We start from the raw sequence: 18,194 nt of genomic DNA, 5'->3' as shown, positions 1-18,194 counted from the left end.
CACGCATATCCTCTATAGCCGTTTTGAATCCAAATAGGGCAATAGTGTGACACCTGACCCGAAAAAACAACAACATGTTATCACCCTTTTCACCTCGGGGCTGTTTGCATGCCTGATTATTATGATTGTAAAAAAAAAACGATATTTTTCCCCTCCAAAGCGATACATATCGTCACGAAAACGTATCGCGATATATCGCAGGACGATATATCGGCACACCCCTATATCACAACAATAATAATATTTGTTAGTGTTTATCCTATTAGAGTACAGTAGTACTAAAACAGTAGTACATATTTACATACCTAATTCATCCTTCTAAAGTTTAATTCATGAGTGCTTAGGTCTATGCAAAAAAATATGACATGATAACAAAAAATAAGATATACCATTTTGAAATCACCATGGTTCTTGGCTTGTGCCACTCTGATGCCGAGTCATTAGGACTGGCTTTTAATGTTTCAGGACTACCTGAAAAGAAAAGGAAAAAAGTGGGGGTGGAATTATATTAGGAAAGAAATATTGAATTTGATTGTTTCACAGATATTATTTTAGGTAACATGAGACAAACAAGAAACAAACTTCACAGCACCAGTAAAACTACTGAGGTGCTGTGGAGTTTGGAGGCACAAAGGGAATAGTCTAGGACCTGGCTAAGATATGTACCTGGGCGAGGGTGTATGTTGCGAGACCTGAAACACCCTATGACCCCAGGCTACAACACTGATGATACATCCCAGGTGCATCCATGTGATGTATTCTTTATTGTATGCACTTAATTTAGGAGAGAATATCTCAACTGTTCCTGGCTAATATGACCCCAGGGAACAACTTAGGAACTGTGACTAATTCTCTATCCGGGATGAAATACCCCAAAAAATGACCACACCCTTTTTTTAAATGACCATAACCGGACCGGTGCATTACTTCCAACATGGCTCTATCTGCTAAACCGTTGGAGCTACAGATTTACTGAGGTGCTCAAAATGTTCAGAATACTTATGATTAGGGAAACATAGTAAAGTGTAAAATTTCTAATTTGATATTTGACAGAACAGCTAAAAGAAACGTGTTACAGTCCAGGGCCATAGGGATATTTATGCGCAAATCAATCTAAGAGCACCACATTTGTCCCAGATGTAACCCAGGGCATGCTCTAATGATTTGGCAAGGGTGCCCGAGCCAGCGACCTTCAGGGTCATCATAGTGGCCAAATCCAATATGGCCGCCACCTGACAAAGTTTTGGGCTATAACGTTTGAACCACATTTTGAGCTATGAATGCAAACTTGGTGTCTAAATCATGTTTTTTACAATTAGAAACATGTTTGAATGCTTATCTTTATGATTTAATCTATCTAGAGGACACTAATTTGATTATCACAAATATGGCTACTATGTTATGAAACAACCAATGAATCTTACGATGTAATTTTATTGAAACAAGAATGATTTAACAGTAGAACTAATTCCTATGATGATAGGCCTACAGCTACAGCTAATACAGTATGTTCAACAATGCTCAGCATAAAGTGTAATACTATATAGTATTACTATTCTATACACCATTGACTAGGATGATATCATACAGTACTAGTCACTAGCCACTGTCAGGATTCATCTACTCTGCTGTGGCCACCACGGCTCTTGCCGGCGTGCAGTATATGATGATGACCATATACTCCAATCTTGGGACATGGAAAGTCGATCTTTTCAGGCTCCAAAGTAAGGGTGACCAGAGATTCTTTGAGATACCTGAACTCCTTTTCCAATAGTCAGGGAAGGCTGATGTTGGTCAAATGGTACCAGGTCCCTTGAGAACCTTCCTCCCACCCAAGCTGCACTGATTCAGCATGTCAGAACCTGGGAACCTTACTGGACCCATCTTGCATATGCCAGTAAAGCTTGCGCCATCCTCCTCCACTGTGGCTGCAAAAGTCATGTAGTGGACACAGCAAATGCTGCAAAACTGGAGTCTGCTGCATCTCGATATATAGATGTTGTGTGATTAGGACATTAAAAACAGTCATCACCCGAGGAATCAAAAGGACTGAGAGTAAAATGTGACTCAGCTGTTCGTGTCAAACTACCTTTCCACAATCTTTTGGAATTGGAAGTTCTTTTTTCAATGCTCCCTTTCAAGCAATTAGCATCAACACTCACATTTGACCTTCAAACTGTAGCATAAGTTTTGTTTATCTGAACGATATTTCATTGTAGTTTATTCCTAAGCTGTTTGTCCACTCAGTTTCCATTGACTTAATGCATTCCATTAAACTTAGTTTGTTTGCCTCTCAGTGCCAAGGTGGCTGAGAACAGAACATATCAAACGGGTCTTACAAGTACAATGTAAAGTTCTTATCAATTCCTTTTGGTGACCTCTGCATTATGCCCATTTTAACCACACTGTCTTAGTCCAAATGACCAACTTGGCATAATACTTTAATCTCCATAAAGTGGAAACCCATGTCTTCCATACAAAGACATGTGACTCTCCATATATACGCAAGTCATCGACTGATATCTAGATCTTTAAAAGTAAACAACCATGTTCCAAAAGCCTGATTTTAATCAAGTTAACACAGATAATATACAATGAAAATTACAATTGATACCGTTACTACATAGTGGCATTTATTTACATGACTGAGGGGAGAAAAACACATCAAGGCACACGTCTGAACACTTCAGCATAAAGTGCATTGAGGTTTCTTTAAAAAAAAAAAGTTTCAACATGGCATCCACTTGGTTTCAAAATTAAGGTACAATCTTTTGGTCCTCACTTTAATCAACAGACCATCAGTATTGCAGATTATGTCAGTGGAGGTATGATGACACCTACTGGTTGACTATGGCAAAGTTAATTGAAGCAGACCGCACATCAGATCTCAATAGATGCGCCGCCGTCTTTATTGTAATTTTACATGGTTGCATTTACACCTCAGTCGGAACAGACATAACTGATGGATTGCAGCTTAAAGCACGCAAAATATATATAAAACAAAAACAACACTGTACAGTAGCTCAGGTTTCAGTCTCTCCGAATTCTCTATTCGTCATCACTATCCTTTTTCTTTTTCTTCTTTTTCTTTTTCTCCGACACTGGGGTCTCTGGGACCTCCTCTGCTGGCTCGACCGTCATGTCCTCTGCCTTTCGTTTCTTCTTTTTCTTGGCTGGGGTCTCGGCGCCCTCTGCCCCGTTCTCCTGAGCAGGGGCCTCCTCCGCAGGGGGAGCCTCCTCCACAGCGTGCTTCTTTTTCTTCTTCTTGGATTCTGTGTCCCCATTCTCAACCGCCTCCTAGCCAAAGTAAAGAACAAGGTTAGGGAACATTTATTTATTATCAAAAGCCAAATAAAATCAAAAATCCCTACTACGATAGTTATGTCTGAATCACTTCAGTGGTCCGGTCCATTGGATGGGACCGGCCAATGGTTCGGAGTCAGCATGATCTAGCATGTTGTACACTGAGAAAATGACCACATGGGAGCGGTGACATCTCGTACTGAAAACATGCATGAAGTCCAATATTGCCAAAGCATAACAAACCTCTGCTTGGCCGTTTGTTTCGGCGCCTCCTTCGTCAAGTTCCTTTAACTTCTGCTCACGCTTCTTGCGTTTCTTTTCTTTCTTTTCCAGCTTTCTCTTGATCTCTGCTGTGACGTCACCAGCCTGTTAATATAGAGGGAGCAAACGTTACACTCATAATAACCAGAGCATGACAGTGTGCACTGTATTGTGCTGCGTCAGGCTCATTAAATCAGTACCCCCACAAACAAGTCGGGTATAGTGTTTGTCATCACTCACAGCAAAGTTAAAACATAAAAACAATTAACCTGAAGAACCACGTCTTCGCAAAACAATCACAAAGCGGCCTCATTAGCCAAACTTCTTCTCACTGCACAACACTCCCACAAGACATAACTGAACACACCTCTTTCATAGCGTCCTTCATGACATCAACGTTTTTGCGTGGCACTTCACCCGTCTCGTAGAAGGACAGACGCTCCTCGACCTGGTCGCGCAGTTTGTCTCCAAACACGCTTGAGGGGATCTCTGCAGAAAAAAAGGGAACTATTCAGCTGACTGCACAGAGCGAGCAGAAGACAATCACCCTACAGAACTAAGTGGCTTTGCTCAGGAAAATAACTTTTCACCATCAACCCAAAGGTTGAATGCTGTTGACGAAAAATAATGTACATCATTGCAAATCATGCCACACGGTTAAATGTCCTAAATGATAATAGACAACACTGGCTACAGATTGTTCCCTGCTGCTTACCAGAGAAACAGTCTATGCGCGAGGCAATGGTGCACTTATTTGCCAGGTATCTCGAGATGCGGCCTTTGTTCTTGGCGGCGGCGCGGCCGATGAAGGTGGAGTGGAAGATGAGGCCGTACTTGGGGGTGTTGCCTTTAGTTTTCAGTGCTCTGTGGGAAAATGTCACTTTGTTTTTCAATAAACACATTAAAAGCAATATACACTTAAGAGTTGCTAATAGCCATTACAAAAAATGTAATGACAGCTGTGGCTTTTGAAGCCACATTGCTCAGACTACAAACTGCAAGCTTTTTACAAACTGGCGTTTCAGTCTCTACCTCAGTGCTGTCAAGTGGCTGCTCAGACTATGAGGAGGGGGGTGTATGTGAGAGGGATCACTCCAGAGGAGGCTTTACAAGTGGGCCTTCTCCAGTCACCCTGCTCTGCGCCGGCCCAGCCCTGCCATCACTGTAGCCACTGTATGCCCCAGCAGGGAGGGGGTGCCCCAGTACCTGAACAGGGCCTTTTCTGCTCCCAGGATCTGCACAGTGGAGGCTGGGTATTTGGCCAGATTTGTCAGGCTGCCAGCATGGGATATCAGACGAGCTCCTACCTGTGGGGCATAGATGGTTAGAAATATCAGTTTGTGAAAGCATTAACATACTCTCATGTGGCTTCTGTTGCACTAAAGCCATTTCAAAAGGACCCAGTTTTGGTACAAACTAATAGACTACTAACCACGTCTCCGATTAGGGCTGCCAGGTTGGGTGCCACCTGGCTCATCTTGGAGCGGAGGTACTCCTGTAGCTCAAGGCGGTACGCAGCCAGAGACACCACACGTATAGAGAACCGCTCTATGTTGATCAGGTCAATTGGAGAAATGTCCATACCTGGAGGAAGGGGTGGGGATCAAAGGAACAACATGTCTTAATTAACACACTGAAAACAGTCTGTCACATGCAGCTTGCAAAAAAGTGTGGGTTGTCACTCCCGACAGGATCCGCAGTGTGGATTTGTGCCATCACCACAGGTTTATGAGAGAGCTTAATCTACCCCCTGTGTTAGACACCAAGGACGCTTATCAGTCCATGATGGTCTTAAAAAGGGCTTCTCGTGGCTAATTTGTCCTTTACATTTAATGGTTGCCTACCCATAGAGCTGCGGGAAGCATCCAGGATGGCCTGGGCCTTGGCACTATCCATCACCACCTCCTCAAGTGCCGGCAGGCTCTCCTCTGACAACTCCTTCCGGTTGCCAATCAGCTGGGCCATGCGGCAGTACATGGAGTTGTCCGTCACGATCTTGATCAGCTCTGGGAAGTGGTAACCATACCATTCACTGGAGTGGAAAAAAAGGTAGCCTTTTAGGGGCACATAATCTGATATGTTGCTATAATAGCCAAGCACCGTTCACAATGCTTTTGTTCTGTGAAACTGCCTCATCAACCAAGCCGAGGGGACCTCGTTTCCCTTCTATGACTTTTTGTCACCCGTTTTTGATGGATGCTAGTTATATTTGCTACTTGTTCAAAGTATTGTTATAGATACATAGCATACACCGTTTGACAATTGCCTAGACTGTTAGATAACATGCTTTTGCAGATTCTAGGTTTGACATTTACCTGGTATCCTTGTAGCACTGTCTCTCCCTTTGGAATCTAGTTATGTGACCATTTAACTATTTACAAGGGTCCGTGCCATTTACTCCAACCTTGTACTTTAACATTTACAATGTAAGCATTCACAGAGCACATAAGTTACTTTTGTTCCCTTAGCTAATATGGCAGCACATTTCCCAGCTACTCAAGGACATGCTTGATAGAATGTACTTATACACAAACTATGTAAACTCTCCCCTAATTAAAACATCTATGCACCCCTTAAAGCAAAAGTGGTACAATGTATGATCTACACTGAAAACATTTAACATAACGCAGCTTGTAAAAAAAACGTAAGTGTAGGTTGTCTCTCCCGACAGGATCCGCAGTGTGGTTTTGTGCCATCACTACAGGTTTATGAGAGAGCTTAATCTACCCCCCTGTGTTAGACACCAAGGACGCTTTGCAGTCCAGGGTGGTCAAAAAAGGGGCTTCACATGGTTTTTAACATGGAGCTAAACAGTTTAACATTTTATATCATGGCTGCTCAACCATGACCAAAAGTCTTAACAGATGGCCTGTCCCAATAGTGCATCCCTGCAAGCCAACAGCTGGCAAAGCAGATGTGTAGGGGCAGAGAATTATGTCTTTCCCTTTTTGATACAGCCAGCACACTAGGGGGTGCAGTCTGTGGCAAGCACTGGGAGGTTGCTTGTGGGCCAGTCTGCTTCCACAGGCAATCTTTTTATACGATACGAAGTGCTGATACTCTAATTTTATTTAGTGACCCCAAACAAAGTGAAATGTCACTTTAAATACCAGTTCAACTTTTTATGCTCTACAACTGTATCCCCTTCAGAGTTCAGACTGACTAGAATATTGAGTTTGACCCATTGGTCCGATGGAAGCCCAGCCCCTTACCGGACACGCATGGCAAAGGTATTGATGTCCTTATCCAGCTGGTCTAACAGAGCGATGGATTGGATGATCATGTTGTCAGCTCGGTTGACGTTGAACTTGACCTTGGCTCTCGAGTAGCTGTGGCCCAGACCCAACTGGGCCTTGGAGGCAGCCTCGCCGGTCAGCCCCTTCACAAGGGAGTGGAAGTGCAGACGCACTCCTGAGGAGGTGAAGACCACCACAAAATGTAGTTAAGAGTCACGTGATACAAAGGCAGGGACCAGTGTTGTTCACGCTGGCTGTTCAGACTTTCAGTATAAACCATCAGGAGTTGTCAGATAACATCAAATAACATCACAACAGCCCAGTCCATTTAAAATCACTACCAGCATGCAGCCGCTGACAATCCTTCCGATAACATTGTTACCAACGTTAATACATTGTCTATTTACCGCTTCAGCCATACAGTGTACAGAAACAGTCTACCTTCCAGTTAGTGGCCCATTATTAGTTTACATTTTCTCCCATGTCATCAAAATGTTAAACAAAAGAAATTGCCAACATCTGCTTAACATCTCTGTGGAACCATGGCCGTGCAAATTTTGTCAATAACTTATTCAAGGATTATTTTATCATGACTTTAAATAATGGCCTAAAACTCAACAATAACCCAACTGACAAATTAGTCTTGGATTAATATAGTCAAGACTTTGCGAGTTGGCCTTCATACTGTACTTGTCACATCGCCTGCATGATGCTTTTAACATACTAAATAAGGTTAACCGTTGATTGAAAATGGACCAGCTTCCTAAAATGCCGATGGCCTTAAAAGCCTTATCCTCACCTCTAAGGATCTCCAACACCACCCCACCAGTCTGGATGGACAGACCCAACTCTTCCTGAAGAGCTGCTCCTATCTTGGCATCCGAGACACCCAGCATGGCTTTCTTCTTACCAGCCTTTGGCAGGTTGGTCTCCAGGAACAACTTCAGGTCAGCATGAACCACACCTGCATGGAAGGGAGGACAATGGCAATATAATAAATGTACCGGTAATTTATAGTAGTAAGGCAAATAAAAACCTAGTCCATATATGCAAGTAAACTCATGATGTTCAGATATATAGGATGTTGTCAGCACAGTCATTCAGGGGATTGACAGATTATATTGACATCATTACATCATTGAGCATGTCTGGCTGCTCACTGAAGGAAAACGTACCTTCAGAAATGGCGTTGATGTTTTCTAAAGCGGCTTGGGCAGACTTGAATGGGAAGAAGGCTGCCAGGCTCACCATGCCGTTGAACTTCCCAATACTAAGGACACTTTCCTCGACCTAGAAAAATAAATGTTGAAGGGTTACGCATTTGCACATTCATTCCACCAGGGGTCAGGTAAAGTATAACGATGACTTCACCCAATTCAAATTTTGCTTCTTCTTGCACCAATAAAATAGGTTTAAAGGAACTAATTTGTCAGTGTGCGGTATGACTGGGCAATCAACCAAATATATACAGGAACCAAACATTAGAACCAACTTAATCTTGCTTATATAGAGTAAGTTACTAGAGCGTTTTTTTTCTTCTTGTATGTGTATAGACAAAAAGTGTCAATAGATCTTTTTTATAGTCCTCTAAATAGATTAGTCTGATTAATAACCACTTAACCCTGTCTTACTCAACAAAACAGTGAACTATTTTAATGTCCAGGTCAGCTCATGATGTTCAGATAATAGGATGCTGTCAGCACAGTCATTCAGGGGATTGACAGATTATATTGACATCATTACATCATTGAGCATGGCCAATACTCTTATTTTTTTAATCTCATCTTAAAAGATACATATAATAGTTATATTATAATTTAACTTATTTTTATACATTTTGAAAAGGAGTCTGCATTATGAGTACTTTAAGTAACTACATTTTTATACCAATACTTTTAAGTACATTTTGAATTCTGGACTTTTACCTGTACCAGAGTATTTCTACATTGCCGTATTGATTATTTTACGTAAGTAAAACAGTACTTTTCCCACCACTGCTTCATACCTGAGGAAGAAGCATGCCTATCTCCTCCACTTCTTTAACAGCAAACAGAGCATACCCTGCAGCATGCTCAAACAACACATTTAACACCACCTGTGGAAGACGAACACAAAATGAGAAATTATGTCTCAAGTTAACCGTCCAAAGATAGCAACAGTCTTACAACAAAAACAGTGAAAATGTCCATGACAGTCAAATGTTTAATGTCCAGGTCAGCTCATGATGTTCAGATAATAGGATGCTGTCAGCACAGTCATTCAGGGGATTGACAGATTATATTGACATCATTACATCATTGAGCATGGCCAATACTGTTATTTTCTCATCATGTACCTTAATGTTAAAGATTTTACATTATTGTACCAGGTGGCCAGATGCCACGTGGTTTAACAATTTTTACGTCATAATTCATGTGCTACTTTCAACATTTCACATCTACAACGATGCATCTTTGTTATAAGTCCCCTTACAGAAATAAATGTAAAAAGTTAAAGTTTTGGTAAAGTTTGTTAACCACGTTGCCCTCTTGAGGTAACCACGTGTGTGCACGGCTGACTGCTACCGTGGCTAAATGCTAACAGCTAACTTCATGCGCCAATTCAAGACATTTACATAATTATAGTTTACTAATATAGCTCCTCTTGTTATTAAGTATAGTTAGCATCTTAATCAAAAACATAATTGTCCAGCCACTGAACGTAACATTAGTTGGATGTTAGGGCGGATAACTAAGTACGAGCTAAAGCTAACATCAGCCAGGCTAGGCCTTCCAAGTCAACAACACACATTAATACAAAAATAAATAGCTGTCCATTTGGATTATAAATTCATGCAGGATGTTTTTAAATGAAATGTGAAGTTATAGCATGGTTCAAATGCGTGTCATTTGGAGGCCTATGAGCGCTGTAATCTCACCATGATGATAGAATAGTTGCTGCGCCACGCAGCAGCTCAGCTCGCGTCCAGAGATCCTCTCTGGTCGGTTCCTCAAGAGAAATGACCGATCACTGCGCTTTACACTCTATGACACGTGACTTGAGTCCCGCGATGTCTCACTGTGTCATCGCGAGACTCTTTAATACGGCCAACATTGCAACAGCACTACCTACTGGCCGTGAAATGTCAAGTCAGTTGGTCAACTTCTCTGTAAAGCAGTGGTTCTCAAACTTTTCATGTGTGTCAAGGGGGGCTATGCACATAGATATATATCTATGGCTATGCACAGCAGACACTTTGGAAAGATATTGGGCCTCTTCCTCACTTCCTTCACAGGTGTTACCAATGATACTAATGAAGGCTCTGTTCCATTCTGTTCAAACAGAGTCAGGGTGCTGCTAGTACTATTGTGCATGTTGGCTCACTAGTGGACACACTCTGCTACACCACCAGTGGGTCTAAAAGTGTGGTCCAGGTACCCTCATGGTCCTTGAGGGGGTTCCAAATGGCCCCTTACGGGTGTGTAAGCATTAGTTGATGTTAGGGTGGCTAACTAAGTACGAACTAAAGCTAACATCAGCCGTAAGGGTCCATTTGGTTCCATTTGTACACTCTCAGAGTTATTATGGGGGTCCTTGAAATTAAAAAGTCTGAGAACTTTGTCATGTTACACTAAATGGAACAGAGCCTTCATTAGTATAATTGGTAACATCTGTGACGGACGTAAGGTAGAGGCCTAATTTATTTATTTTGGCTGCTGTGCATAGAGCCTGAAATGATTTTGTGCTTTTTGTGATTGTTGTTGTTAAAATTAGTTTTTCAAGGAAGACTTTGAGAAGCACTACTACTGTGATGTGATAAATAAGTTGTTGGAACTGGAAATGTGAGTAGTAGCCTAATGTCTAATCCTGAGTTAATTTAAAATGAGGCTTGACTCAAATCTATACATTATTGATACTTACTGAGGATTTTACTGTGTAGATCAATTGTGACTTCTCTAAATAGCATCCTCCTGTTTTCCCTTGAGCAAAGGGAAGACACTGGTAAAACAATATAGACCTACAATGAATAATGAATGTTTTCATGACGTCATTTTGGGATGTCTTCTGATTGAATGTCCAATGTTGACGTTCACGTGACCTCTGTATAAAGTCAGCAATGAATGTCTTTTCAACATTAACAACAGACACATTTTAGACAACCTCATGTATACAGTGCTTCTTCTGGGCCAAATGTTGGCCTCATCTAGGCTACATATAAACAATCTCAAATGTGATTACATTGTCCTCACTTTCCTCTATTTCAATCTTCTATTTTTAGTTCCAAAGCAGCTAGGCTGAATTATCCTCACTTTCCCTTATTTCAATCTTTTATTTTTAGTTCTAAAGCAGCTCTGCACATTGTGTGTCCAAATATCATAATTATCAAAATATCATTAATATATCTAACACAATTCTGGCAGAAACCTCATATCATTGTGAGCTTGTAGATATTTTCTATTTTCTCAATTTTTTTATGTTTTTAAAATAATATAAAAAAAAGGAACGGTTTTGGACATATGTTTCCACGCGACAGCAACGAAAAGTAACACGTAGCAGTTGATTAACAAAATGACTAATAAACAATCCTCCAGTTAGCACACACTTGTGAAAGCTTCATTATGTTATTTATTTATTTATACATTTCAACCATAATTCAGATTTTAAAAAATCGTTCATTAGTGACAGATAAAATAAAAATAAAAAAAAACATCAGGATCTGGGGATCCACATGGGGATGTTCTGTGGTCAGTCAGTCTGTGGTGTTAACCATCTATGACATCAATCGTCTATGTCTCTATGACGTATGACTCCAAAGTTCAATGGTAACATGGCTGTAGCACTGTAAAATAACATGAATTGTTGAATCGGGAATTTATGAGGAGATAATTGCTTGCCTTTTAAAAATCAGGCAAACCATTAAAAAAATATATTCAAAAACGCTGAGATGGATAACATTCAACAGATGAAACAACAATCTCCCTAACACACGTACTTCACAAAAAAAGCTCTTCCTGTGCCCCCACCCCATTTCCTGGGTTGCGTCTTTGCTCCATTTCATAGATGTGCAAAGGCAACCTGTAGTCATACTAGACCAAGCCCACATAGTTGTATGTCAAGATATCAAGCTTTGAATATCTTGTGCATCCCACCTTACCAGTTTTGCACAACCAATATTCTAACCTATGGGTATGCTTAGTTTCATTACATCCATTTTTACTATTGAACAACCCTTCTATACCCTTTTGGCACTAATGCTAATGCTTTATTTAAACCTTTCTGGGTTTTTTTAAAGATTGCAAATGGTTGACAGTTGGCACTGCACTGAAATGTCAACACCGGGGAAGGAGACTTTTAGCCCACCAATTGTTATCACTATTTACAGTACTACCCACCATTGTGGCTGGTAGTTTTGGTAAATCTATCAACCATATAGCCTGAGGAAGGCTGCCGAAACTTTGGCTCCTGTTTTATCTCATCTCTTATAAATAAAATCATTGTGGCACTCCTAGTGTGCGAATACTTTGCTCTCCTCCTAGTTTTGGTATATCTACCTGCCAAGGAAAGAACATTACCCATAGTTGGAAGAGGCACATTTTCTTACCTTGATCAACATTAAATATGGGCGTACCTTGAAAATCTAATGTAATTTATACATTTAAGTCAAATTTAACTTAAACACAAATTGTTTTCTTAAATTCAACATGTTTGAATAAAACAAAAGCTATTTTAGAGGACCTCAGTACAGTGGAGTTTACATAATTCTTATTCAGCATAGTGGTCCCTAAGAAGATATTAATCATCATTGGTCCTGTGGGAAATTCCAAGTAGACAGTACAGAGAGTGGACCTCTACTAACCACGTTAAACTTCATCTTGCCTTTTTTTCACCCTTCACGACTGCCCTGGAGAATCAGTGGGGGAAAAAGAATAATTTCAATCACTTTCCGAAAGCAAAAACATACACTTTCACATGACTTCTGTTGTTCAGCTAAAGCTATTTATTTTAGAGGACCATCAGCACCAATCAGGACTCAGGATCTGCAGTTTCTTAGTCAGCATAGTGGTCCCTAAGAAGAGGTTTATCATCATTGGTCCATAAAACATTCCCATACCCAACCCAACCCGTCATCATCAAGCATGAGAATGGAGACTATAGATTTATATATTTTCATTGAAGAATCTTACCTGTAGGCCTAGCTGATCACTGCAGTTACCCTGTAAGAAGTCAAAAGGGCCTGTGGGGCGAGGAAAAGAAGGTTTGTAATTTGCAGAAAATATAGACATACACTCTCACGTGACTTCTGTTGTTCAGCTAAAGCTATTTATTTTAGAGGACCATCAGCACCAATCAGGACTCAGGATCTGCAGTTTCTTAGTCAGCATAGTGGTCCCTAAGAAGAGGTTTATCATCATTGGACCTTAAAACATTCATGTCCCATACCCGACCCAACCCGTCATCATCAAAGAATGAGAATGGAGACTATAGATTTATACCTGAGGATGAGACTCCAACTCTCTGAAGGCAAACAGTGTACCCTGTCACATGCTCAAACAACACGTAACACCTCCTTGGGAAGAGAGAATGAGGAATTATGTCATAATTGTCCATCAAATAGTTTCTACAAATATGATTATTGAAGAAGTTCTTTCACCAGTTGGACAGATGCCATGTAGGTACGGTAACCCTTTTGGTGTCATAATGTATGTGCAACTTTCTAGAATGCTTCACATTTGCAATGATATTATAATTGTAAATTGCTACATTTTTCATTGGAGAATCTTACCTGTAGGCCTAGCTGATCTTGCAGTTACCCTGTAAGAAGTCAAAAGGGCCTGTGGGGCGAGGAAAAGAAGGTTTGTAATTTGCAGAAAATATAGACATACACTTTCACGTGACTTCTGTTGTTCAGCTAAAGCTATTTATTTTAGAGGACCATCAGCACCAATCAGGGCTCAGGATCTGCAGTTTCTTAGTCAGCATAGTGGTCCCTAAGAAGAGGTTTATCATCATTGGTCCTTAAAACATTCATGTCCCATACCCGACCCGTCATCATCAAAGCATGAGAATGGAGACTATAGATTTATACCTGAGGAAGAGACTCCAACTCTCTGAAGGCGAACAGTGTACCCTGTCACATGCTCAAACAACACGTAACACCTCCTTGGGAAGAGAGAATGAGGAATTATGTCATAATTGTCCATCAAATAGTTTCTACAAATATGATTATTGAAGAAGTTCTTTCACCAGTTGGACAGATTCCACATAGGTAAGGTAACCCTTTTGGTGTCATAATGTATGTGCAACTTTCTAGAATGCTTCGCATTTGCAATGATATTATAATTGTAAATTGCTACATTTTTCATTGGAGAATCTTACCTGTAGGCCTAGTTGATCTACCCTGTAAGAATTCAAAAGGGCCTGTGGGGCGAGGAAAAGAAGGTTTGTAATTTGCAGAAAATATAGACATACACTTTCACGTGACCTCTGTTGTTCAGCGATAGCTATTTTACAGGACCTCAGTACCAGTTACAGACCAATATTCTTATTCAGCATAGTGGTCCCTAAGAAGAGGTTTATCATCATTGGTCCTGTGGGAAAAGCCAAGTGCAAAGTACAGACAGTGGACCTCCACTAACCACGTCTCCGATTAGGGCTGCAAATTCCTCATTCCTCTAGGTACCTCTGACACCGTCACCACCCCACCAGTCTGGATAGACACACCCAACTCTTCCTGAAGAGCTGCTCCAATTTTGGCAGATCTGCGATACCCAGCATGGCTTTCCATGGTGGGCAGACAGCCACTGAACTGAGCCATTGATACCTTTCTTGACCTAGAAAAATGTAAAAATGACATTGAAAGAAGGTTACTCGTGTGCATATTGTATCCATCTCGGTTTAAGTGTGTCTCCCCAGAGAGTCTGTTGGCTCACACAATCTTCAAATGCTTCCGCTGTACATACTGTACTTTGGAAACGCAGAAATTCTGCAGAACATAAAGCGGAAGTCCTGTGCCCCCCCTCACCCCCCACTTCCGTTCTCGCCCTTGCAGTCGCGTTAATAAGTCCTGAAATGAAGCTGAAAATAACGTGGGTGTTTTGTGACCCCAACTTCCGTTTCGCGCTTGCAGTCGCGAAAATAGATCCTGCTGTAAATTAAATTGGTCAAAGCCTACTCGCTGGCAGCTTATATATTATAAGCTGCAAGCCAGTAAAGATATTTTAAAACATATTTTTGGGAACGTAAAGATGACACCTTCCTGCACAGAACTTTTAGGAGGCAACAAGAGTTGTCTGGCTTCAGAGACTAATCATGCACCAAGAGGCTTTTTGTACGTTTTGAAAAGAGACATACTTTTACAAGACACATTTTGATATGGCCAGATACTTAAACACAGCGAGCAGAATTCTACACCAATAACAATTTCGATGCTGATTAATTGTAACATATTACAGCTCTCAATTATGATTACATGTTTGAGCGATTAATTGTAGGCTATTTGCAGTGGTGGAAAGTAACTACTGTAAGTACATTTACTCAAGTACTGTACTTAAGTACAATTCTGAGGTACTTTTACTTCAGAGACAAATATTGTACTTTTACTACACTACAATCATTTGAAAACTTTAGTATTCTAGTTACTTTGTAGATTTTGATTGTAACTACAAAACCACTTCATCCCTATTTAAACTTTGGCTATTTGAAAATAGCCGATCTACATGTTGTGTGCTTGTAGATCTGCTTTTTTTTTTTTTTACACATGTGATAACTTGTGAAATGGGACATTCTGCATGAGTACTTTTACTTTTGGTACTTTAAGTATATTTTGATGACAGTACTTTTGTACTTTTGAAAAGGGAATTTTGAATACTGGACTTTTACTTGTAATATAGTATTTCTACATTGTGGTATTGCTACTTGTACTTCAATAAGAAATGTGAGTATACTTCTTCCACCACTGGCTATTTGACATTATAAATGTATAGCTTTTGGAGTCTCATTTAGGAGCGGTCCAGGCAGTTGGACCTGCTCTTCACATGAGTGGTGTGTGGAGGAAGTTGCCTGTTGCTTCCGCACAGCATAGCTACACTACTGACTACAGTATAGGCCTACTGTATGTGGCAATCAAATCTAATGTGTTTCTCCCTTTGTGGCACACTTCTGGGGTAATTTTAACATCTACTCTGGCTTTTGTGTGCACCCCAGACCAGACAGTTTTTTAAGTTGCTTGATTCAATATTTACATATTTGATATTCATTACATCAGACACACCCCCTCATATTTAAGCCCATTGAACTTCAAACTCCATACTCCATTTTAACCATGTTAGACTCATTTAAAATCCAGGGAAAGAACTATTGCGCCCTTCTTTGTCCTCTGATCAGGGTTGATTGCAGGTGCGGTGGTGTCAAAAACATAAAGGCTAAAGAAAACTGGCAGAAAAAGACTCACACACTCCTCAAAAACTTTAATGACGTTCCTTAGACAGAGACTAAGAAAATGTATTTCTTATTTTATTGTGTCATGGTCAAGTGCTCTGTGCTCAAAGTGAAAGGTGCAAAAAAGACCGGGAGGCTTTTACTGCCAGTTTCCCTATTAGACTCATTTAAACATGCTTAACATTTGTTTTCAAATACTCTTTTCTTCTTCTTTTTTTTTTTTTATTAAAAAAGGAAAAGAAAGAATAGGCCTATATAAATGTATTATTAATGAATTAATTATCAAAGTAATTGAAAACTGACAGCCCCCTCACGTGGCTAATAGGATATGTTAACCTATGTTACTCCTATAAATTCACAACCTAATACTTGTTGTAATTTATACTTATTAGGCCTACATAATTAATGGAACATCACAGTAGTTCATGTTCAGGAAGTACAATGTAGGCCACATTTCCTGTCTCTCTCCACTGTCAATTTCAAAAAAGGCTTAAAATTATTTAAATTACTTTAAATTACTAATAAGGATGCTTTGATTTCATTCATCTATAGCATTTAATTTGAAAAAAATCGGTGGCATATGAACACTATAATAATAATAATAATCTATCTTACCATCATCATGCTTTGAATGTCCGTTCTGCTGCTCCACCACCACTGAACTGAACACAGACCAGAGCAGACTGAGCAACTCACTCTCAAAACCCCATTTATACTGCATCGCATTCGCACGATGGCAGTGTTGTAAAGTAACTGAGTAGCCTACATTTACTCAAGTACTGTACTTATAAGTACATTTTTGGGGTATTTTTCACTTTACTGGAATATTTCCAATTTTCAGTCGGCCTACTTTTACTTCTACTCCACTACATCTCAGAGCCCAACATTATACACTTTTACCCCACTACAATTATTTGAAAACTTGAATAACTAGTTACTTGTAGATTTTGATTATTATTACAAAACATACATTAACCACTTCAGCAGTCAGCACTATATACATTTTGTCCATTTGAAAATAGTGCTATTTTCAAAAGATTTTTTACATTTGAAAACGTGTGAAATGGCCGGGACATTCTGCATAATGAGTAGGCTACTTTTACTTTTGTACTTTAAGTATATTATTGATTGATACCAATACTTTTGTTCTTTCTCTAGAGTAGGCTACATTTTTAATTCCGGACTTAGCCTATAATACTTGTAACAGAGTATTTCTACGTTGCAGTAGCCTATTGATACTTTTTTCACAACCTGAGCTTTAGCTCGCTAGTGCCCGCCTAGAGAGCCCACACAGGTCTCCGCCAGGCCGGGTTGCCCATAGATAGTGCCTACCCAAGCAGAGCCCGCAAACTTTGGAATCGGCCTGTTTTTTTTATGGATATGTATTAATATGGATAATTGTATGGATATTCTTCAAAATAAAGTTTGGATCCCAAGGCTAGAATCCATTTAGGTCATAAAGAGGCATAAACGCATAAAGAGGCATGTAAAATGTGGCGCCTTTATCCGCTTCCTATCGATAATGTTAAAAAATAGGCTTAAAGGTACTGGACTATCAAGAGTTGTAGGCCAAAACATAAATCGGTCTGTTATAGTGCCACCATGAGGCCAATGTAGCCCTAGTAGGAATGTGCATGCAAAGTTTCACAGCATTTTGAGAAAAACGGGCCACTCCTACAAAGTTAGAAAACCATTCTTAGTCAATGAGCTGAATGAGGATAGATGGAACATTACAAATCTGACAGATACAACTTGATCACATGACTATAGAGACCATGTGTACCAATTTGCATTAGGTTTGGACATGTTGGGCCCTAAAAGGCATGAGGTGGCACACAAGGCCCTATATGGGCCCTATCTGCCGCCTTACCCCTAAACTTTTTTGCCATTTTCTTACTTTTACTCTTACTTTTTTAAAACATTTAAAAATTGTTGAAATAGCCAATCTACAAGCTCACAACGTGTCGACGTAGATCA

The 18,194-nt window shown here is 40.1% G+C and overlaps 1 protein-coding gene and 1 long non-coding RNA gene across 5 annotated transcripts; both read right to left on the bottom strand.

Annotated features, from left to right (window-relative positions):
* Positions 1-2,550: 2,550 nt before the first annotated feature.
* On the bottom strand, positions 2,551-9,799 carry nop56 (NOP56 ribonucleoprotein homolog). The gene is made up of 12 exons (XM_084061335.1): positions 9,718-9,799; positions 8,806-8,895; positions 7,976-8,090; positions 7,600-7,764; positions 6,777-6,975; positions 5,409-5,596; positions 4,997-5,148; positions 4,771-4,871; positions 4,280-4,428; positions 3,932-4,053; positions 3,547-3,669; positions 2,551-3,297 (listed from the first exon to the last, which is right to left on the bottom strand). The coding sequence occupies exons 1-12, from the start codon at positions 9,718-9,720 to the stop codon at positions 3,049-3,051; spliced, it is 1,656 nt and encodes a 551-aa protein (XP_083917461.1). The 5' UTR covers positions 9,721-9,799; the 3' UTR covers positions 2,551-3,048.
* A 2,744-nt stretch (positions 9,800-12,543) lies between these two features.
* LOC311049160 lies at positions 12,544-16,894 on the bottom strand. Of its 4 annotated transcripts, XR_014601167.1 has the most exons (8): positions 16,833-16,894; positions 14,417-14,611; positions 14,157-14,198; positions 13,867-13,940; positions 13,564-13,612; positions 13,274-13,347; positions 12,965-13,014; positions 12,544-12,681 (listed from the first exon to the last, which is right to left on the bottom strand). It is a non-coding gene; the product is annotated as an uncharacterized lncRNA (long non-coding RNA). The 4 variants fall into 4 exon arrangements; XR_014601166.1 differs by having other exon boundaries at positions 13,564-13,940; XR_014601169.1 differs by lacking the exon at positions 14,157-14,198.
* Positions 16,895-18,194: the final 1,300 nt, after the last annotated feature.

Source organism: Gymnoscopelus microlampas (genome assembly GCF_963454915.1).
Source record: "Gymnoscopelus microlampas genome assembly, chromosome: 7".
NCBI classification, from domain to species: domain Eukaryota; kingdom Metazoa; phylum Chordata; class Actinopteri; order Myctophiformes; family Myctophidae; genus Gymnoscopelus; species Gymnoscopelus microlampas.
This window is presented reverse-complemented; position numbering and strand designations above follow the sequence as displayed.